A 21835-nucleotide genomic window follows, 5' to 3' on the forward strand; every position below is an offset into this window, starting at 1 on the left:
AGGAGGATGGAGCTGTACCTGGGTTCCTTCACTGATTTTTAAAAATCTTTTGCTCTTGAAACAATGTGACTCTATAGAAAATATCCATCCAAACCTTTCAAATAAATGAACACACCTAAATATAAGTACAGTGAGAAGAACAGGATACTAACTTGTATAAAGTACCTCTCACAGTTGAGAGTATTTCTTATGTGTTTAATTTTATTAATTTATATTTTTATTTCAAAGAGGCTGGATATTGGCTCTTCCAAGTTCTGCAGAGTAGGAATGTGATCTCTAGTGAGATTTCTAGTTTGTGATAATTCTATTATAGAATACAAATTAAGGTGTCTCATGAAGTTGATCATTCATATATGATCATTTATTTGCATATCTCTTATTACTAGTTTAGACCTTTTGGCTTTTGGATCTTCCTTCTCTCAATTAGTATTTATTACCTCTCTTGTTTTTCTTTTTCCTTTTAATAAAAATAATCTAAGTTGATATTTAAACCTAGGTTATTAATTTTTCTTAAAAAACACCTTTATTATATATATACCACAGAGCATGAACTATTTTAAGATTGACTGTTCTTTGATATAATTTTAACACAATTTTCCTATTCGTTTTGTCACCTTGAAGTTGGTAACTGGTATTTCCTGCTGTGGTGCAAGTTCTAAAAATTAGTATGTTTAGAGCTTTCCCCCAAAAGTAGTTCTAGTAGATCTTAAAATACCAAATTTATTAATTTCTGTTTATCTGTTTATATAGTTGGTATTTAGGTCTCTAAAGTTTGTGTTGCTTCTCTACCTCTATCCTCACCAGTAAGAGAATCAGAATAAGAGAACTGAAATCAATTCTTGTCTATTTTATCGAGATCTCCTTTGGGCATGTCCAGTATCTTATTTGTAGGAGCTGGGTATTCCTTCATTTATTCAGCAAATGTTTATTGAGTGTCTACTCCATGCCAGACACTTTTCTAGGTGGCAAGGATATTGTAGGGAAGAAAACAGGCAAGATGCCTGCCCTCATTGGAGTTGACCTCCCAGTGGGGAGACGGATAATGCACAAGAAAAGTAAAACATGTAGTATGTTCTATATGAGGAAAGCTAAGAAAAAATTAAGCAGGGAAAGGGGTTTAAAAAGTTGGGAGGCTGTGTTGAAATTTTAGATTGGGTGGCCAGAGAAGTCCTTAGTGCAGATATATGGGGAAGTGCTATAGTCAGAAGGAACCTCAGGTGCAAAGGCCTTGAGGCGAGAATATGCCTGGCGTGTCCGGGGATCCACAGGGAGACCGGGGTAGCAGGAGCAGGGGGAAGAAAGGACACTTGCCTCTTTGCTGCCCACTGCCTGTTGGCCCCATTACACAACTCCTTGTGCTTAGTAACATCCAAATATTCATTGAGTGATTTAGTGAAATTGGATTCCAGAATTTTCAAAGGGAAAATCAGTAGTGAATAGGGTGGGTATGGGAAGAAAGAAGAAGTGAGATGATGTCATAGCTGAGGGTATAGAAAGGAAGAGAGCGGTTTAGATGGGGAAGAAAAGAATTGGGTGGGTTTTGAGACGGGGATGCTCGACAGTCCATTGGGAACTTGTTTGCCACTAGCGAGAGCTCAGGCGAGAGGGAGGGTGAGAAGCTGATAGTCAAAGGCATGGAACTGAGGAGATCCTCCAGAGAGGTGGCCTTGGGCAGGGTCACAGTGTGGGCATTGGGGGGACCTCAGGCCTTGAGGATGGAGAAGCGGTTAGTTTTATGTAATGTGTTATGTTTGTTGTTCATAAGCCATCTTCACTCCATCCTGAGAAGTTGTGCCAGAGAGCTTGAATGAGTCTGCCCTTCTCACAACCTTTGAAAACTTCACTAGAGAACTGAGAAGAAAATACAAGGTAATAGTCCTAATAGCACTAAAAGTGGAAAGCGAACTTGCTAGGAATCTGAAGGACATTCTGCGAAGTGATACAAGCCAGACAAACACTGCACAAGCTCACTTACCTGTGGAATCTAAAAAAGTTGATCTCATAGAAACAGAGTGGAAGGGCTGTTGCCAGGGGTTGGGGTAGAAGAAATGGGAGATGCTGGCCAAAGGGTACAGACTTTCAGTTACAAGATGAGTAAATTCTGGAGACCTAATGTACAGTGTGGTAACTGTGGTTAATGGTGATGTTACTGTATACTTGAGATTTGAGCTCTTCATTATTCTTACACACACACAGTTTGGTGAGGTGATGGATATGTTAATTAGCTTGCTTGTAGTAATCACTTCACAGAGTGCACATATATCATATGTATGCCTTGAACATATATAATTTTTATTTGTCAATTATACCTCCAGAAAGCTGAAAAAAAGAAAAAATTAGTTCATTAAAAGCTTAAAGTCACAAGTTTATGTCATTCATCAATGGTGTTATCCGAAGATGCTCCTGCATCTTTGGGGAGAAGTATTTGTCATAGATGTGACCACTGATTTTAATGTCTTTGTGAATTGTAGTTTGTATTTATATCTGTTCCATGTCCATTTGCTCCAATAGGACCAAAGGGACCTATGTGGAAATCAGAAGCATGGTTTGGTTTCAATGGTAGTGTTTTCACACAGCTGAACTACCGGAAAACAATGATTTGGTCATGCTAATAGATAAGGAAGAGAAAAGAGGGGACCAAGCGAGGGACTGGAGAGGAGTTGGGGACAAAGAAGGAGGTAGACTGTGGCTGGTTGGTCAGCTGAGTTGTGGCAGGTCTTGAGACACATGCATGTGCAGGTTGTCCTAAAATCTTGTCTACGGGATGAACATTAGAGCCATTTTAGTCCCCTCCTTTTTCTGTCCTGTTATTTATAAATCTCTAATGACTTATTAGCACTTTCGAGAAAAGTATCTTATCCTAACCAAATTCATTTAACTAACTTGGAAGATCTTCAAAGTCCTGTCTTACTTTCTGTGATACCAAAGTAAGCCGATTTATTATGGGTATTTGTTCACAGTATTCAATATGCGTATTGGTAGCATGAATATAAATTTTCCCATTTTAGCTTGTTCTGTATTGCTAATGCCTGAAAGGTGTGTAGGGGGATGCCTTATCATAGTTCTTGAACACTGATGCTAGCTATGAATATCACCATTTGCTGGCAGCGTCTTTTTAACACAAACCATGCAGTCAACTTATATATTTATATTTAACCAAAATGTGATCATTTTGCTGTTGTGGTGGTGGTTTAGGTTAGGTACAGAAGGAGTCCACTTTATTCAAAAGATGCAAAGAAAGCACCGAATTGCATAATGAAACTTTTAAACCAGATGTACCTGTGCAGGTAAGTATTAGATTTCCAAACAAGGTGACAGATGTGTGATCACCCACCAACAGCATTTATCTCATGTACGTCACTTAGCCCTTCTAGGTTTGTGGTTCTTCATCTATATGAAGAGGGGGTGACTTAAATGCCCTCCTTAAGTCTCTTCGTGGTCTACCACTGTATGATCCTAAAACGCTATTCTTAAAGAATTTTTAATCCAATTGTAAAGACAGGGCAAGCACGGATATATATTTAAAAAATGCTGGATAAATGATGGTGTTAATATATCCATACAATGGACTGTTATTAAAAGAAATTAAATTCTAATGCATGGATGAACCCCAAAAACATTATGCTACAGGAAAGAAGCCAGACACAAAGGGACAAATATTGTATAATTCCACTTATGTGAGGTACCTAAGTAGTCAAATTCGTAGAGACAGAAAGTACAATAGAGGCTGCCAGAGGTTGGGGGATGGGGGAGTTATTGTTTAACGGGGACAGAGTTTCTCTTTGGGATGATGGAAAAGTTCTGGAAATGGATATTGATGATGGTTGGAAAACACTGTGAATATAGCTAATGCCATTGAATTGTGCACTTAAAAGTGGTTAAAAGGGTAAATTTTATGTTATGTATATTTTACCCCAGTTCGGAAACGCTACACACACACACACACCCATATGACCATATAGCAAGAAGTACAAAGGTGCTGTGAAAGGGGATAGAGGGAACACCACACACACACACACACACCCCCTTATGACCATGTACCAAGGTGCTGTGAAAGGGGGTAGAGGGACGGTTCCTATAGTGATCAGAGTTAATCCAGAGCCATTACAATGGAAGCGCTTCTTGAGTCAGGTTCTAGAAATGAAAATTTGAATGGTACAGGGAAGGTGAGTATAGAAATTGCTCCTTGTTGGGGAGAATGGTCTCCAAATAAAGAAGGGAAGAAAGGAATGAAGAGTCAGTTTATTCAACTGAAGGAGAAAGTTTCTTGGGGTAGAATAACACCATTATGGTTTTAATAGAAATTTGTAAGACTTTTCAAATTCTTATATACATGTAATGTCATTGATAGTTGAAACAAGCCCCAGAAGGGCTTTGGATTTGTGGAATTCTCATTATCTTTGGTGGGGATACACTCCGTCATGTATTGGTTCAACAAAGGCACGCCGAGCAACCCTGGGTGCCAGGCCCTGTGCTCCACGTGAGAGCGCAGTAAGGACAAGCACCAGGAGCTCCTGTTTTCAGGGAACATGTAGTCTAATGGGGAACACAAACAATAAGCAAATAAGCAATGTACATGGAGCTCAGACACAGAATAGCAACTGTTAAGAGTTTTAGAGCGAAAACCTAGAGGTGGGAAAAGAATGTATCAGCCCTTACCTGACGACAGCTGTCAGGCCAGCGTAAGGCAAGAGGAAGGGGAGTGAGTGGAAGGTAGGAAGGGATGGTCGGCCTCCACTCCTCTTCCATGGAGTCGTCTGTCCTGTGCTCTGCTAAGAGTTAATGTTGAAACACCAGCTGTCTTTGCGCTGCTGTTGAAAGACTGTGGTTAGGTTTCTGAGGCTGGGAATGAGTGAACAGGGAAGGGCAGGAAGAGACAGGAAATGCCCACATGTTTTCAAGACAGTTAATGTCTGGAGAGGAATCTGAATTAATCTTATAATTAGAGGATTAATTAAGAGTATCTTTTGTCACATCCAAGTAGTCCTAATGAAGTTTGTTGGTTTTTACATTTGTCAGACTCAATAAGCTAGAGAAGTTTCAGAATTTTGTTCTTCAAGGGTTGAGCAATCTTGAGAAGGATATTGAGCCCCTGGAACACCTTGAAAAGGACGCTCTGGTAAGTTCTCTTTGTTCGGAATGTTCTCTGTACTTTAAGAAGATCTTTTCCAGAGAAAAATAACTGCTAACTACTTAAACAAATCTTTTGTTCAATTTTAGGAGTTCGAGGGGAAACAGTCTGCTGATCTGAAATTGTTCTGTGATCTGCAAGTGCTGAGGTACTTTTGAAAGTGTTCTTTCTAGAAGCATTTTAGTTGAAGCATGAGGTAGTGCTTTAGCTAGAGTATGGGCTGTCAGTATTGGTACAACTCATGTAAGCAGCTGAGTAGCTACTTCTTTTCAAACTTGGCCACTTCTGAGGCCCCTCCCTGAGGACAGAGTGTGGCTAATGATACCAGTGGAGAATGGGAAATTTTGAAAAGCCCACCAGGATCATCCAAATTTCTGTGTTTTTGATTTCAATAGTTTATTTTTAAGCAGTATTTTAAAAAATTAAAATGATTAGATTTTGAGCAGAATGTTTCAGTTTCTGAGTAAACAGTTGATTTTTGTTATACATCAAATTGTGCTTTTGACAGGCTATATTCTGTATGTTTTGTTTATATTTGTATATATTTTCAACATATATATGCACAGATTTTTTTAAACAACAAATGGTTTTACCCACCACAGTTCCCTTCGTTGTAATTAGTGTACGTCCTGAGGCTGCTGTGTCTGTCCCTCTGGAATATTGCCCTCCCTTCTGGGGAAACAGAGAGTGGAGGCTGTTACGTCTCTATCTCTGCCCTCAGGGAAGATTCTAGTGTTCTCGCCCCACTTGAATAATCAGAAGGAATCCGTCTATAAATTTTTCATGGCTCAATCTTTTTCTTCCAGTTAAGAATAAGCTGCTTTTACAGAAATCTAAGTCAGATGGTTTTAGGAAGGATATAATTCTGGTCATGCCATATATTTTAAAGCCAAAAAAAAAAATCTTCAAATTTGACTTATCCATCCTACCATTTATTTCAGTTAACACAATTAATAATAATGACTGTATGGACCATTTTCAAAATCCTTTCTCTCTCTCCTTCCCTCTCTCTCTCTGGCATTATACATGATTAAAGGTGATGATACCCCCTTTTTTTTTGAGACAGAGTCTCACTCTGTTGCCCAGGCTAGAGTGCCGTGGCATCAGCCTAGCTCACAGCAACCTCAAACTCCTGGGCTCAAGCAATCCTTCTGTGTCAGCCTCCCAAGTAGCTGGAACGACAGACATGCACCGCCATGCCTGGCTAATTTTTTCTGTATATTTTTAGTAGTCAGGTTAATTTTTTTCTATTTTTAGTAGAGATGGGGTCTCGCTCTTGCTCAGGCTGGTCTCGAACTCCTGACCTCGAGTGATCCTCCCACCTTGGCCTCCCAGAGTGCTAGGATTATAGGCATGAGCCACTACACCTGGCCTGATGATACCCTTTTAAAACATCTTCATTGAAGGCCCGTGGTTGGTTGTGCATGGTTCTCAAATTTGGAGTCAGGAACTCTTTACATATTTAACATTTATTGCAGGATCCCCAAGGAGCTTCTGCTTCTGTGGGCTATATCTGTGAATATTCTCCATATTAAAAATTGAGACTGAGATTTCAAAAATATATTTACATATTGATAGAAATAACATTTTTATGAAAAATAACGACTTTGTGTAATAAACATGTGAGAAGAGAAGCATTGCTTTTTGTTTTTGTGAATCTCTTTGATGTCTGGCTTATAGAAGATAGCTGGATTGTCGTATCTGCTTCTCAGCTTAATCTGTTGTGAGTCTTCTGGCCTCTGGGACATTCCACTGTACATTTGTGAGAGAGTAAAAATGAAAAAAGCAAATAATGTCTTAATGCCATTACCATTGTTACCAAAATAGCTTTTTTTTTTTTTTTTTTGAGACAGAGTCTCACTCTGTTGCCGGGGCTAGAGTGCCACGGTGTCAGCCTAGCTCACAGCAACCTCAAACTCCTGGGCTCAAGTGATCCACCTGCCCCAGCCTCCCATGTAGCTGGGACAGGCATGCACCACCATGCCCGGCTAATTTTTCTATATGTATTTTAGCTGTCCATATAATTTCTTTCTATTTTTAGTAGAGACGGGGGTCTTGCTCTTGCTCAGGCTGGTCTCGAACTCCTGAGCTCAAAGGATCTGCCCACCTTGGCCTCCCAGAGTGCTAGGATTACAGGCATGAGCCACCGCGCCTGGCCCCCAAAATAGTCTTGACTTCACAGAACCTTTGGTTCCTTAGGGGGTTCCCAGACTACACTTTGACAATGGCTGATAAAAAGCCATTAAACATTGGAGAAGATTATATCCCCTAGTCTTCTGAAACCTGTAGAATTCATTTATTTTGGCTGAACCTCAAATTTTAGGCAACTGTCTTTTCTAACGTTGTAAGATATTAATCATTATTTGTATTTATCTCCCTTTGATAAGAGGCCCCTGTGTGAATTTAGAATACCTCAGAGAGAACATCTCTTCTAAATATGCCTCCTTCAGGGTTTTGCCTTTGCTCTCTTCCCTGGCAAACACCGAAAAAAATTGCCCTTTGCTTTGCCAGTGAGGGATGGTGGTGGTTCTCTTAGCTCACCCTGAATACCTGTGAATGCCTGGCCCTGGGCTGCATGCTTATTGTGCGAGGGCCTTATGAGAGGTTAATTTGCTCAATCAAGGTCGGACAGGTATTCAGTGTCTACCATGTTTTCATGTCAGTGATGATGGCCTTAACTGTTTTGAAAGAGAAATGAGAAGAACATCCCTCCACTAGATTATTTCAGCCCCTAGCACAGAGCTACAAGGAATTAGGAATTCAGTGCTCTGAATGGTAGCCATGAAATACCTCTACAAATGTTGTGGGTCAGTGATGTTGATATCCTGAATTGTTCCTCTTCCATTATCAAGTAATAAATGATCTGTGAAATAACTCTGTGATAAATGTATGTACATAGATGTATGTTCTTGTTTTAAAATGGCCTAATGTGAATATAATAAGAAGAGATGGACCACTTTCTTCCAGGCTTAATCCAATGCAGCTTTCATAAGGAAAACCGAAGCCTGGTTTGATTATTGCATCCCTGAGGTAGGTATAAAGATTTGCATTGTTCAGTCAAGGTGAATTGGGGTGGAGGAAAACAAGTTCTGAAAGATACCATACTGCTTTTTCCATATTACATTTCTGCAGCTGAACTTGTTCCTCTCTCACAGTCTCCCCCATCCTAGAAACTATCCTTTTGGGTCTGGGCATTTATAAATGAGTGCTTGCCCTGCATCAAGCACTGTGCTAAACAGGAGAAGCAGGTTGAGTATCCCTTATCTGAAGTGCTTGAGACTAGAATTGTTTTAGATTTTGGAATAGTTGCAGAATAAGTACCAATGGAGCATCACTAATTTGAAAATCTGAAATCCAAAATGCTTCAGTGAACATTTCCTTTGAGTCAGCATGCGGAACATTTCAGATTTGGGAGCATTTTGGATTTCAGATTTTTGGATTAGCGATGCTCAACCTGTATAATGGTTAACACACAGAGACATGTTCTTGCCCCCATTAAAAAATAAATGTTTTGAAGGAAGACAGAAAAAAGATAAAATAATTGCAGGTTAGTAAGTGCCTTGAGGGATCCTAACGAGGTGCTTTGGCAGAGAGCGATGGTGTGAAGTGTCACCTTAAGAATAGGGTGGTTATCAAAGGTCTCTCTGAGGAAGTGACACTTAAGAGGAAGTCTCAAGGATAAGAAGGAATGAGACTTGGGGACAGTTCAAAGCAGTGGGATTGGTTTGGGGAGAAGTTGACGTCTTTGAGAAACAGAGAATGTGACGGGGACAGTTACTTGAAGTTGGGAGCATAGTAGTCTCTCAATGAGGTATGGCCTCATTGACCATGTTGAGGCGTTTGAATTTTACACTAAGGATGAGGGAAAATGTACATGAGTTTTAAGCAAAGGCATTTTGGGTGAGGGCAATACAATCTGATTAATGTTTTACGAAAATTATTCTAGCTTCTGTGTTGAAAATTGGTTTGAGGAGTGAAGAATAGAAGAGGTGAACCCAGCTGGAAGGCTTTTGGAGTCCAAGATGGTGGCTCTAAGCAGGAGAGTAGCAGTAGAGAAGGTGAGAGATGGAGAGATTCCAGATATATTTTAGAGCTAGAATTAATAAATCACTGATAGATAGAAGTAATAAGTAAAGGAAGGAGACTTAAGGATGTCTCCTAGGTTTCTGTCTTTGGCAGTGAGATGGATGGTGTTGCCAGTTAGAGAGGGAAGACTCAGGGTGGGAGGAATGTGTGGATCAAGCAGAAACTGTAGCTCATTTAACAGGTTAACTGTCAGGTGTCTGTGCACATCCACGTTTTGATGAGAACCTGGAGTAACTGGAAGATTTTCCAGGAAAATACAATTTAACAAAACGGACTCCTGAATAGATGAGAAACCTTAACAGACAAATGTTCGTAAAAGAGATAGAGAAAGTTGCCAAAGTTGTGCTTTCCTGAACCACCCAGCAGCTCAGAGGAGCTCTGCTCATCCTTAAAAGAAGGATAATTTGGGTGCTGTTGAAACCATTCCAGCACACAGAAGAATAAAAATTCCCTATTTTTTAATGAATCTAGCATTACAATACACAAATCCAACAAAAATTACACAAAGAAGTACAGAAAAATCTCACTTAAAATAAGCCAAAATTCTAAAAAAAAAAAAAATTGGCAAACAGAATTTAGGAGCTTATGAAAGGAATAGGATGTCATAACCAAGTGAGATTTATTCCAGGAATGCAAAGATAGTTTGATATTGGGGAATCTGTTAATATGTTAATTAGTCATAGATCTAGGGAGAAAAATCATTATGATTATCTTTATAAATTTCAAAAAGCATTTGAGAAATATTTTACATCTGCTTTTGAATTTTTATAAAACCTAGTAAGATAGTAACTAGTTATTCTGTAATATGAGAAATCTCAGCCCCAAAGCTAGTGTTCTGCTTGATAGAGAAACTGTAAATGCATTATCAGTAAAATCAGGACCAGTGGATGAGGAGACTCAATAACATAAAGGTGTCAATTATCCCTAAATTAATAAAGGAATTCAATCCACCACTCTCAAAGGCCTGGCAGGGTTTGATTTTTTTTTTTGAAATTTGATAAGCTGATTATTCTAATGTATAAGGGCAAGCATTGGGCAAAAATTAAGACATGATTGACAAATTAGAAAAAAAAGCAATGGTGCAAGTCCACCACAACTGAAAAGGCAGTAATAATCTTTAAATCTGAAATAAACAAAATAGAAAGCAAGGAAAAATAATAATGATTATATCAAAGGCACGACTGGAATTTGTAATGAAATGTACAAATAACATATTCATAGAGATATTAAAAGTCATAAGCATAGATGAAGGACAGCAAGATGTCAATAAATTTGAAAACTCAGATGAAATGCATAACTTTCTAGATGAATATGCATTACCAGAAGTTACTTAAGAAGAGTAATCAATAAAGAAATAAAATTGGTAGTGTAAAAAAGCCCATCCTTGGCCGGGTGTGGTGGCTTATGCCTGTAATCCTAGTACTCTGGGAGGCCGAGGCAGGAGGATGGCTTGAGGTCAGGAGTTCAAGACCAGCCTGAGCAAGAGCGAGACCCCATCTCTACTTAAAATACAAAAATTAGCCTGGTGTCATGGCACAGGCCTGTAGTCCCAGCTACTCGGGGGGCTGAGGCAAGGGGATCACTTGAGTCCAGAAGTTTGGGTTTCAGTGAACCATGATGCCACTGCACTCTACCCAGGGCAGCAGACCAAGAGTCTGTCTCAAAAAAAAACAAAAAACAAAACAGAAAATCCTGTAGTGAATACCATTGCACACATATCTTGAGTTATTTACATTATTGGAAAAAGATACTATTTTCTTTTGAGGAAACAAGAATAATAAATCTCCAAATCAAAATAAGACTAAAAGAGGTTATGAAGAAAAGACTAATCTGGACTAAAAATATTGGAATAAATCCCAGTTCTAATGGAGAATTGGATCAACTGCGAATTAATGTACATGTTACGTTTGGTCACACGTAACAGAAGTTGGACTCCAGCAGCTAAACCAGATAGGGGTTTTGTTTTTCCCCTGTGAGAAGCATCTCAGAGTGAGATGTCCAGGCTGTTGGTGCGGCAGCAGGGACTGGAGTTCTCTGAGCTTTCTGTTTTGCCATCCTTTGTGGGACAGGATTGTGTAGTCACAGAATGGCTGCTCTACCTCTAGTTCTCTCTGCCACACCAGGCAGGAGGAAGGGATTGAGTAAAAGTAAAAGGAAAAATACATGTGCCAGCACCTCCCTCTTTTTAAATTGGAAGCACTTCTCTTGGAAGCCCAAACCCAAAGATTTTTGTCTGTATTTTATTGGCCGGAACTGGGTCACATGGCTCGCCCTAGTTGCAAAGGAGAGTAGGGAGGGGATAATTTGACTGTGTCACCACACCCCCTAAAAGTGGGGTTCTGTTAATACCGAAGCAGGGGAGAATAGGTCTTGGGTAGGCAACTAGTAATGTCTGCCATGCCTGAATTAAGTTATATGTGCTGCACACAGAAAACATGGAGAAATAACTGAAATCACATGGAGATTCTGTGTGCTATTCTCCATGGGCATGTGCCCTGGGGTTTGGATAGGATGGGAGCATCTGTTCCCTCAGTTGATATCAGCTCCTACCTACCTCTTGTTTATGAGCATCTAATTAGGCTGAATGCCAATCTGGTTATTAACAACAACAGTGTGGCACCTGAAGCCAGGCCAGCCACTTTATCTGATGCCCTAACCAAGAACTGTCTTTTCTCCAACACCCGAGGAAAAACCACTTGCTGTGTTAGACTGTCAAGAGAAGGCATATATATCTCCAACGTGGCACGTCTTTAAGAGTTTTGGGGAGGATAATGTTGACGCCAGGCAGTTTCCACCTGGGGCACTGACTTGAGCTCTCAGCGGCCTTAATGTAAGATGCGACTTCATGGAATTTCTGAGTTAGTGCCATAGCCAACAAAAAGAAATGACATTCCTATTGGCTCACTGGGTTCTGAGGGACCAAGAGATGAGCAGGTCAGCCTTGACTAATTCCCATTCTCCTTTTCCACCAGTCTGAACGCCCAAAGAGGAAGATAAAAAGCAAGTTTGCTGTTGGCTCAGCCACACAAGCCGTCCTTTGGGGCTCTGTGCTCATTCAATTTGCTCCACTCCAAACAGAATCCCTGGGAACTGCAGAGTTGGAATAGAATATAGCATGTTGGTAGTTGTAATTGTGTTATTATCCATTTGTTCATAAAAGTTAACCTTTAGTATTAAAATTTGGTCTGATAGTAAAAAGTTCAGGATATTCAGCAACTTGGAGTGGTCTCGCTTTCTTACGATTTTAAAAGTAAAATTGTTTTTTTGAAAAATGTCTTCCTCTCTTGGAAGGAGAAATTTAATTTGAAAATGATGAAAATAGTTGAGGTGGAAATGGTGTTGATGTTTTGAAAATAAAGTTACTGGGAGGTCTCATTTGATCTGGAAACATTCTAGTTTCTCCAGCACTTTAACAAAATTGTCATCTTTAGCAGAGGAGAAATATTTGTCATGTGATAATTACTAAATAAATGCTCTAGTGAAGCTTGAGTGCAAGAAACTGCATATACAGTTGAGTGTTTAAATTTATTTTAGAAAAATGAAACCTACATAATTTAAGATCATCTACAAAGTCATCATGATCTTATCCCTTCGTGATCGGATAAGTGAAATTAAAGACTGTCGACTTCACAGTTTATTCATTATATGATCTTAGTTACATCATGTAGTTTAATTTATAGTTTAATTTGCCTGAAACAAATGTTTATAACTCCACTTTTGTCATCTGTTTTCTTTAGAATTTTTTTAATGAGCTGTGTTTTAGTACCTTATTGTAGGCTTTATTAAAGTGTAAGAGCACTTATTGTTTAAGGTAAAAAAATGAATGAGGTTAACTAACTTCATTCCACTTAGGTATATCCAGTTCAGGGCTCACAGTTTCTGGTGAGTTGGCGTTTTCAGGATCTCAGTGCCACTGCATTGACTGTCCTCACTGAAGTAAATCTGAAGAATATATATGACTTCCAGTGACTAGTGAGCATACATTTGAGCACTTTCCTCTACAGACCTTTGAGTTGGCTTGTGTGGAGGATGCCAGGATGGGTAAGACATGATCTTAGCTGTTAGGAACTTGGTCTAGAGAGGACAAGACATCCAGGTAACTGTAAATCAAAGCTTTACGTGGCAAGTGCTGTAAACGAGCTGTAAACTGAGCATGGGTAAAGGAGTTGTGAGAAGGAAAGAGACATATTTTTGGGGAGATCAGAGATGGCTTCTTGGAAGAGAGGTGCCATTTGAAATAGAGCGTGAAGGATGAGGGGTTTTCTAGGATTATGGAAAAGGGACTAACATGAATATAGGAACAGGGGCAGAAAAATGCAGAATTTGTGTGAGGCCATAATATTATGGAGTATTTAGCAGGAATTAAATTTGGCTAGGCCCAAACTAAGATGCCTTCGCTAGCTTGATTAGAAAGATTTTACTCTGTAGGTGAGAACAAGCCACTGAAGACCTTTAGCTGGGAATAATAAAATGAACACAGTGGTTTGGGGAGATTAATCTGGTGGCAGCATGAAGGAAGAATTCAATATACTAGGGGAGATTATTGCCACAATAAAGGCTTCGATGAGAGTAGTGACACCAGGAATGAAAAAGAGGACAGCTCTGAGAGAGCGTGGCAGGTGTAAGATTCAAAGAGCTGATATAGAGGATAGGTTGATGTAAGTTTCAAAAACCATGAGTTTGAGATATTGGGAAACATCTCTTTGAGAATACCAGTGAGTCTCCATTGAACAATGTCGTACTCAGCGTATCCTTCCCAAGCACCTACTGTGTGCCGGGTGCTGTGCTTGGTGCTGAGGATTCAAGGTGATGTTGCCCCTGCCCCCAAGGGGTGGCAGTCTGAAGCAGGGGAGACTGATGTGAGTCCGGCGGTTACACAGACCAGTGTGAAAGCGGGCTGAGCAGTGCCATGCCCAGTGGTGTGTGAGCTGCCCTGGCCTGGGCAGTGGCAGGAAGCAGGAATTTTCGGGCAATGTGGAGAGAAGGAAGGGCTGACAGTCAGCCCTTGGGGGAGGAAGAGATGATCTGCTCCCTCGTTCCGCCTTGCTCCGACCCTGGAGACTGCCACACTTCTGGGCCTGTCCCCAGCTCTGGCCCAAGGCTCCCTTCCTTTTTGACTGGTGGGGAGCCCCGTACCCAGCCCCGCAGACTCTTTTGCCCTGTGTGCCTCATTGGTCTTCGCAGGTGTTCCTCTGCACCCTGACCGTCTGTCCTCTGAGGACCCGTTTTGTCTTCAGGCGGTAGGTGAACTCTGGCTTCTGCAACTGCACAGTCACGCAGACCGTGTGAGCCACCCTCCCTCTGTGCATCCCTCCAGCCCCTGGCTGCTTCCCATGACAAGGAGAGAGCAAGGCTACTTCTCTCCAAGGTTCAGGCTCTCACAGGCTGCTTTCAGGGGCATTTGTTGGAGACCATAGATAACTACAGGATGACTCAGAAGGAAAGTATATTCTGAGTGTTTTACCCGTGGTGACAAAGGGACCAGAGGTACCCTTTGTCTCTGCCCCATAAACGTACTGAGTGGCTGGCTGTTGCGTCTTCCTCCCCTGCGGGTCCTTAACTTCAGCTCACTTGGGTGCTCCTGCAGCTGTTCAACACAGCCCTTAGCGGCTCCTCCTATTCAGCAGCTGCTGTTTCTGTTCCCTGTATCCCCAGGTCTTAGCAGGGATTTCCACGTGGCTTGCTTGACCTTTTGTTTTTTTTGTTTGACTTCCCATTCACTCTAAAGCCCCTGCAATTTGCTAGCTGCCTCCCAAGGTCTGAACCCAGGGCCTTTTTGGTTTTTTCTTCCGTTGTTGCCCAGGCTCACCTCCTTGTAGCATTTGACTTTGTTTAAATGATCTCTTTTTCCTTGGCTTCTCCTCTTTCTCTGGCTGCTTGCCCAGCCCCCATTTCTGGTTAGTATCTGGGAGGTGTCTGGCTTTCTCTTTACTTTCTTGTGTTCCTGTCTCTTCTTGGCACAGATGGCTTCCTGAGGCCAGCAGGTGCTAACACACACCTCAGGTGAGTGTGTCCACAACTGACTCCTGTCCTCTGCTTCCCCGCCCTGTCCCAGTTCAGACCCTCCCCTGCAGAGCCGTGGCATCACCGCCTGGTCCTGCAACTCAGAATTTTACATTTGACTCTCTCCCTGCCGATGTTTTGTGGCGTCTCCCAGTGAAATCTCCTATAGGATCTAGCCTACATCTTCCCTAATTCTGTGGGGGGAAATGCCACAACTGTGCCTCTTCCCCTGCCGTCTCCTAGCTCTTCTCCTTTTCCCAGTAACAATAATTTGGCTGCTTGTGGTTCTTGGTCCACACCAACATCTAGCCCACTCACCCTGCTGGATACCATGACAGCTCCCGCTTAGCGAGGCACTCCAGGCTGTACTCTTTCAGCCTCATCTTCTGCCCCGACCTTACTTACCCTGTACTTACTTACCCTGTACCGAAGCCTCCTCTTTACTATTAGAGTTTTCTAGAATGTGCCATGACACACTGTCACTTCTCCTCTCCCTGATATTCTTGCTTTGGTAGGAAACACTTTTCACCCAGTTCTCCCCCAAGTGACCCCCTAAATGTGCCTCCACACCCAGCTCCAGCTCCTCGTGCAAGGTCTTCCTCCCACCTCTGCCCACCCTGGGCCATGCTTAGGCAGCCACCTCTCGAGGCTGGCGTGGTGCCACGCTCATCTCTGAGGGTGTGCGGTTCCTGGTGTGGTGATGGCTGATTTACCGGTCTGCAGCCACAGCCTGTTGCCCACATACTTCTCAAGCCTCGCTCACCTGTGTGCCTTGGCAGAAATGGTAGAGGAATGAATTCAAAGTCTTGGGAGGAGACAGAAGCAGGGGAACCTCTGGGTTTGTACAAGATCTCAGAAACCAAAGGACAAGGGGAGTTTGAGAATGGCACTGTTAACACTGTCAAGTGGCAACAGAGTCACAAAAGGTATGCACAGGTCCCAGGGGCTTGGTTGTTTTACAAAGGGGGAATGGGATGGTCAGTTTTATGTGTCAGTGTGGCCAGGCTATGATGCCCTGTTGTTTGGTCAAATGCCAGTCTAGATGCTTTGTGTTATGGATGTGATCAATGTTTCGGTCAGTAGACTTTGTTTTAAATTTCAGAATATTATGGGGATACAAGCATTTTGGTTACATGAATTACTTTTGTACAGTTTGAGTCAAAGTTATAAGTGTGTCCATCACCCAGATAATGTGCACTGAACACATTAGGTGTGACTTAGCCCGTCTGTTCTTCCCCGCTCTCACCTGCTTGATTTCCATTGAATTTTACTGCATATATCACATGAGTGTTGATCATTTAGTTCCTGTTTAATAGTGGGTACTTGTGGTGTTTGTTTTTCCATTCTTGCAATACTTGCCTTAGGGGGATGGTCTCCAGTTCCATCCAGGTTGTTACAAAAGATATTAGTTCACCTAAGGCGCGAAACTATAAGAATTCTAGAAGAAGAGGTTGGAAAAACTCGTATAGATATCGCCCTAGGTGAAGAATTTATAAAGAAGACCCCAAAGGCAATCACAGCAACAACAAAGATAAATAAATGGGATGTGATTAAATTAAAAAGCTTCTGCACAGCCAGGGAAACAATCAACAGCCAATAGACAACCTACAGAACGGGAGAAAATATTTGCATGCTATACATCTGATAAAGGACCAATAATTAGAATCTACAAAGAACTCAATGCTCACCAGCATTTATTTCTTGTATTTTTGATAATAGCCATCATAACTGGGGTGAGATGAAAGCTCCTTATGATTTTGATTTGCATTTTCCTGATTAGTAATGTTGAGCATTTTTTTACATATGTATTGGTCATTTCTGTGTTGTCTTTTGAGAGATGTCTATTTGGTTCATGTGCCCATTTTTAATTGGATTATTTGCTTTTTTGCTGTTGAATTCCATGTATATTTTAAATATTAGATATTAATCCCTTATTGAATGGTTTGCCGTATTTTCTCCCATTCTGCTGGTTGTCTCTCTCTCTCTCCCCTTCTTTCTCTCTCTCTCTCTCTGTTTTTTTTATTTTTAAGACAGGGTCTCACTCTGTCACCCAGGCTGGAGTACAGTGGTGTTATCATAGCTCACTGCAGCCTCGAACTCCTGGGCCCAAGTGATCCTCCTTCCTCAGCGTCCGAAAGTGCTGGGACTACAGGCATGAGCCACTGGGCCCATCCAGTTGTCTCTTTACTCTGTTCACTGTTTCCTTTGCTGCGGCAAAGCTTTTTAGTGTGATATAATTCCATTTGTATATTTTTGCTTTTATTGCCTGTGCTTATGAGGTCTTCTCCATAAAACCTCTGCCCAGAAGCCTGCTCCATACCAACATCTTGAAGCATTTCCTCTGTGTTTTTTTTTTTTTTTTAAGTGGTTTCTTAGTTCAGGGTCTTACATTTAAATCTTTAGCCTAATTTGAGTTGATTTTTGTAAATAGTGAGAGATAGGATAGGGTGCTGGTTTCATTCTTATGCACATGGATGTCCAGTTTCCCCAGCACCATTTGTTGAAGAGACCATCGTTTCCCCACTGAATATTAGAGGTACCTTTGTTGAAAATCAGTTGGCTGTAAACATGTGGATTTATTTCTGGGGTCTCTGTTGTGTTCCATTGGTCTGTGTGTCTTTCTATGCCAGTACCACGCTATTTTGGTTACTATAGCTTTGTAGTATATTTTAAAGTCAGGTAGTGTTTTGCCTCCAAAACTCTTTCTGTTTAAGTTTATTTTATAAGCTCTCATTCTGAAATGGCTTATTCAAAATTTTTCTTTCTTTCTGTTTTATAGACATCATTACAGAGTTTACATTTGTTTATTTTGTATGATCATTTATTCAAATGATGTTTGCTGCTTGTGCTAGTTTGCATTGTATTTGTCATAGACCATGTTAAGGAACCTTGGATAGAGTTTTTTTTCAAAAGGTATTATCTTACTGATGTAAAGTTACCACTACAATGCCTGGCACATAATACTTAAAAAAATGTAGGCTGTGTCCAGAAAAAAACTTATGATCTGGGTTACAGACTTCCAGATGGAGGTTTGAAATCTACCTATAGTAGATCTCCATTTGCAGGTTTGAAACCCCCTCCATACCCTGTACAAGGAGCCTTAATGGCATACCCTAGTTGCAGAACATCTGTGGGAACCCTGAGGCAGCCCATGGCGAGCCTCCCCAGCTTGCACAGGTGTCTGAGCTGCAGCATCCAGACCCACACCGCGAAGGCCGCGGAGCTGGGCAACCGGATCCCGCTTCGCACGGGTAAAACGGTTTTGTCCGTTAGCATTGGCGGGCATGCGCAGGGACGGTGTTCCGAGGTGCGCATGCGCAGGGACGGTGTTCCGAGGTGCGCATGCGCACTTGTGTCTAACGGCTCAGGTTGACTCCGCTTGGCTTGGCTTGGCTTGGCTCGGCTCGGCTCGGCTCGGCTCGGCTCGGCTCTCTTCTGCCTGTCACTTCACTTTGTGTCGGAAACAAGCTTTCTTGGAGCTTGTGTCCAGACCGTGTTCTCTGAGTTGGATTGGGCTGGGGGGTGGGGGGGGAGAGGGGGATAGGAGTAGGTGAGGTGTCTGGAAGCCCACAACCGGCACCATGAAGAAGTTCTTTACCTCCTCGAGGAAGGAGGGCGAGGGCAAGTCGCCCTCCAAGGGCAGCCTGTGGAAGGCTGTGGTGGCCCACAGGGGCGAGATTCCTGAGAAGGCCTACACGGAGACCTGCTACAACATCAATACGAAAGAGCTAAGCAACCTCCACCACGCTGCTTGCTTTGAGGAGGCATGTAAAGTTGAGACCGTCCTGAGGAGAGATCCAACATGGTTGAACAGCAGAGATGAGAAGCGCAGGTAATGGGAATCACCAGCTGGGACAGGGGGTTTTGGGATGGGTGCCGGGGCTGGGGCCAGGGCCGGGAGGGTGTGGGGGAAACGCTCTTTCCTGGACTTGGCCTCCCTGGCCCTCCTGTCCCCCACGGGGCTGGGCTCTCCTCCCTCCACAGGCCCCACACCGCCTGGGAGGTGGACTCCTTGGAGGGGTCCCCCCCACCAGGTCGTCTTTATGAGTAGCAACAGAAAAACAGAAGCTTAGCTGCTTTCTAATATACTCATCATTCCCCTTCTAGAGGTCTTTATTAACAATTTTAAAGTGATTTAACAAATGAAATTAAGTATATATAGCATTTTATTTTTAATGTACACGTTTTAGAACATGTTATATGCGTTATTGAAAGGTGCTTAAGGAGAGAAACAATTCCCATACTATATTGACTTCTGGGCAAAAAATTTTCACAGAAAATCCAATATCCATGTCATATGGAGGTACAGCTGTGTATATGTGTTCTTTACCAAGGGAACTTGGAGGGAAACTTTGATGTGAGGAGATGATTCTGTGTTCTTGAAGAGGAAAACTCATTTTTTCTGAAAGTGTGAACTCTTTTTATATCAATTCTACATAAAGCAAATAAATATATGAAGGTTTTAAAATTTTTGAGTGACACATGGTGTCTGTCTTTTACTATTGTGATAATGTGAAGGACATTTTGGAATGGAGTGAGCAAACCCTGGCCCTCTGGATGTGAAAAGATACCATGAATTCCATAGGTTAATGATTTACTAACAGCTGAAGAGATAGATAAATGAAGGGAACAGACTAGAAAATCCAGAAACACCCAAAAATATATACAAGTATTTAGAACTTGATGATGGTGACATTTTGTATTAGAAGACAAAGATGAATCATTGATAAATGAAATGTCTGTTACCTGTTTGGAGAACCCTAGATAGATTTTTATGTCACAAAAATAAGTTCTTGATGGGATAAAGATCACGAATTTTGAAAAGAGGAAATGAGAAATATATTAGAAGAGAACACAAATGCCTATTCATTCTGATACATTTCCATGTTGATGGAGACTTTCCTGAAAAGGAACTCACAAGCAAGTATTCTCAAGGTTGATTTAGTGGAAAAAAAATTTAAACCCCCTGCATATCAGAAAAAAAGTTAACAACTTAAAAGACAACATACTTGCACCATATTTGCCACACACATACACACATATGTGTATATCAGATGAAAAAAATGTATGTTTATTTTACAGTGAATTCTTTCAAATCAGCAAGAGAAAACCTGAACTCTAATTTAAAATTGGGCACAGTACTTTATTACAGACCTACAAGTGACTTGTCCACATAGGAGAAAATATTTAGTGTCCCTTCTAAGAGAAGGCTTTGGATTTAAGAGAGGAACAAGATACTGTTTCCTACCCACAAAGTGTGTCATTCCGTTGTACAAAAATATTCTTAGGAAATAATTAGGTATACATGCAATTTGTTTTTCTCCACACTGTTAAAAATAGCAGTGTATTACGAAGAACCCATATAATGGATTTTTTTTTTTACTTTTTCACTTAGAATTTACCATACATTTTCATATAAAAATGAATTCATTTAATTTTTATATAAAAGACCTCTTTTATACTTCCAGGATGTTTGTTATATATCACTTATGGGTATATATAAAAAGGAAAATGAAAGCAGAATAAAATACTTAAGGAATTGCTAAGCAATTTCTTCATATTTAGAGTCCTACTCTTTTCTGAATCATTCTCTGTGCCTCACAAGAACACTGGTGATAGAGCATTTCTTAAAACCAAACATCAGCTCATATGCTGGCTTTGCAATTCTGTAGCGCTATCTTACTTTTGACTCTGACTTTAGGGAGATTGCTTAACTCATCTGATTGAACACCCAGGCCTCCTCACGACCATTCAGTTCTTAGCAGTTACAAGAGTGGTCCACTTATGTCGCCAAGATTTTCTTCCAAGTTACCAACACCTACACAATTTGCAAATTTTGATTCTGGTTTTGGTGTTTACTCATGTACAGACAATGAAGACCAAATTAGGATTTGTTATCTGTCCAGGTAACAGCATCAAGACGCTATCACTTTAAAAATGAAACAGTATCTTAGAGTTAATGAACTACAGTAAGTAAGTTCCCATTTACAATTTAAATAATTCCACACATACACCATCTCATTTTCACAAAAACTCTGTGAAGCTAGGATTACCCACATTTTAAGAGAAAAAAGTGAAGCTCATACCAGTTAAGTGGTAAGTAGTGAAGCCAGGAAAAGAATCCTAGTTTGCTGATTTTCAAATCTATCTTCTTTCTTCTACAAGACCGTAGAAGTACAGAACTAATACTAAGTTGGCAAACTATGGTCTGTGGGCAAATCCAGCCCATCATCTATTTTTTTTTTTTTTTATGGCCCATGAGCTGATAATGATTTTTACATTTTTAGAAAGGGGGGGAGACTATTTAATGACATGAAAATTATATGAAATTCAAATTTCAGTGTCTACAAATAAGGTGTTGTTGGAATGCAGTCACATTCATTTACATATTGTCTGTGGCTGCTTTCACCCTACAACAGCAGAGTTAAGTAGCTGCAACAGAGATTACAGTGGAACACAAAGCCTGAAATACTATGTGGCCATTTATAGAAAAAGTTTGCTGATCCCTGGTATAAATGATGGGTGCCACAAAAGGACAGAAATAGAAGATCAGTGCAGGCTGGACTTAACTGGAAAAACTTCAAGATCTCATTTTGAGTGAATGTTGTATGCCAC

At 41.1% G+C, this 21835-nt stretch overlaps 1 protein-coding gene and 1 long non-coding RNA gene across 9 annotated transcripts in view; both read left to right on the forward strand.

The window, feature by feature from the left end:
• LOC123637391 overlaps positions 1-18375 on the forward strand; it is a 30873-nt gene extending 12498 nt beyond the window's left edge. The window contains exons 7-11 of one of the 4 annotated variants that reach the window (XR_006734833.1): positions 5020-5119; positions 5221-5279; positions 8099-8161; positions 9078-9189; positions 12190-12433. This is a non-coding gene — a long non-coding RNA (uncharacterized LOC123637391). Of the gene's footprint in view, positions 1-5019; positions 5120-5220; positions 5280-8098; positions 8162-9077; positions 9190-12189; positions 12434-14401; positions 14458-18198 lie in introns of those variants that run through there. The other 3 variants (XR_006734831.1, XR_006734832.1, XR_006734834.1) reach the window with 3 other exon arrangements.
• Positions 18376-18746: 371 nt separating this feature from the next.
• Positions 18747-21835, forward strand: part of LOC123637389 (ankyrin repeat domain-containing protein 26-like) — a 60681-nt gene continuing 57592 nt past the window's right edge. For all 5 annotated transcript variants that reach the window (XM_045550576.1, XM_045550577.1, XM_045550580.1 and 2 more), the window contains exon 1: positions 18747-19052. In XM_045550576.1, the coding sequence (XP_045406532.1) occupies positions 18802-19052 (251 nt within the window). In that variant the 5' untranslated portion in view covers positions 18747-18801. The remainder of the gene's footprint in view (positions 19053-21835) is intronic.

This window comes from Lemur catta, chromosome 4 (genome assembly GCF_020740605.2).
Source record: "Lemur catta isolate mLemCat1 chromosome 4, mLemCat1.pri, whole genome shotgun sequence".
Lineage (NCBI taxonomy): Eukaryota > Metazoa > Chordata > Mammalia > Primates > Lemuridae > Lemur > Lemur catta.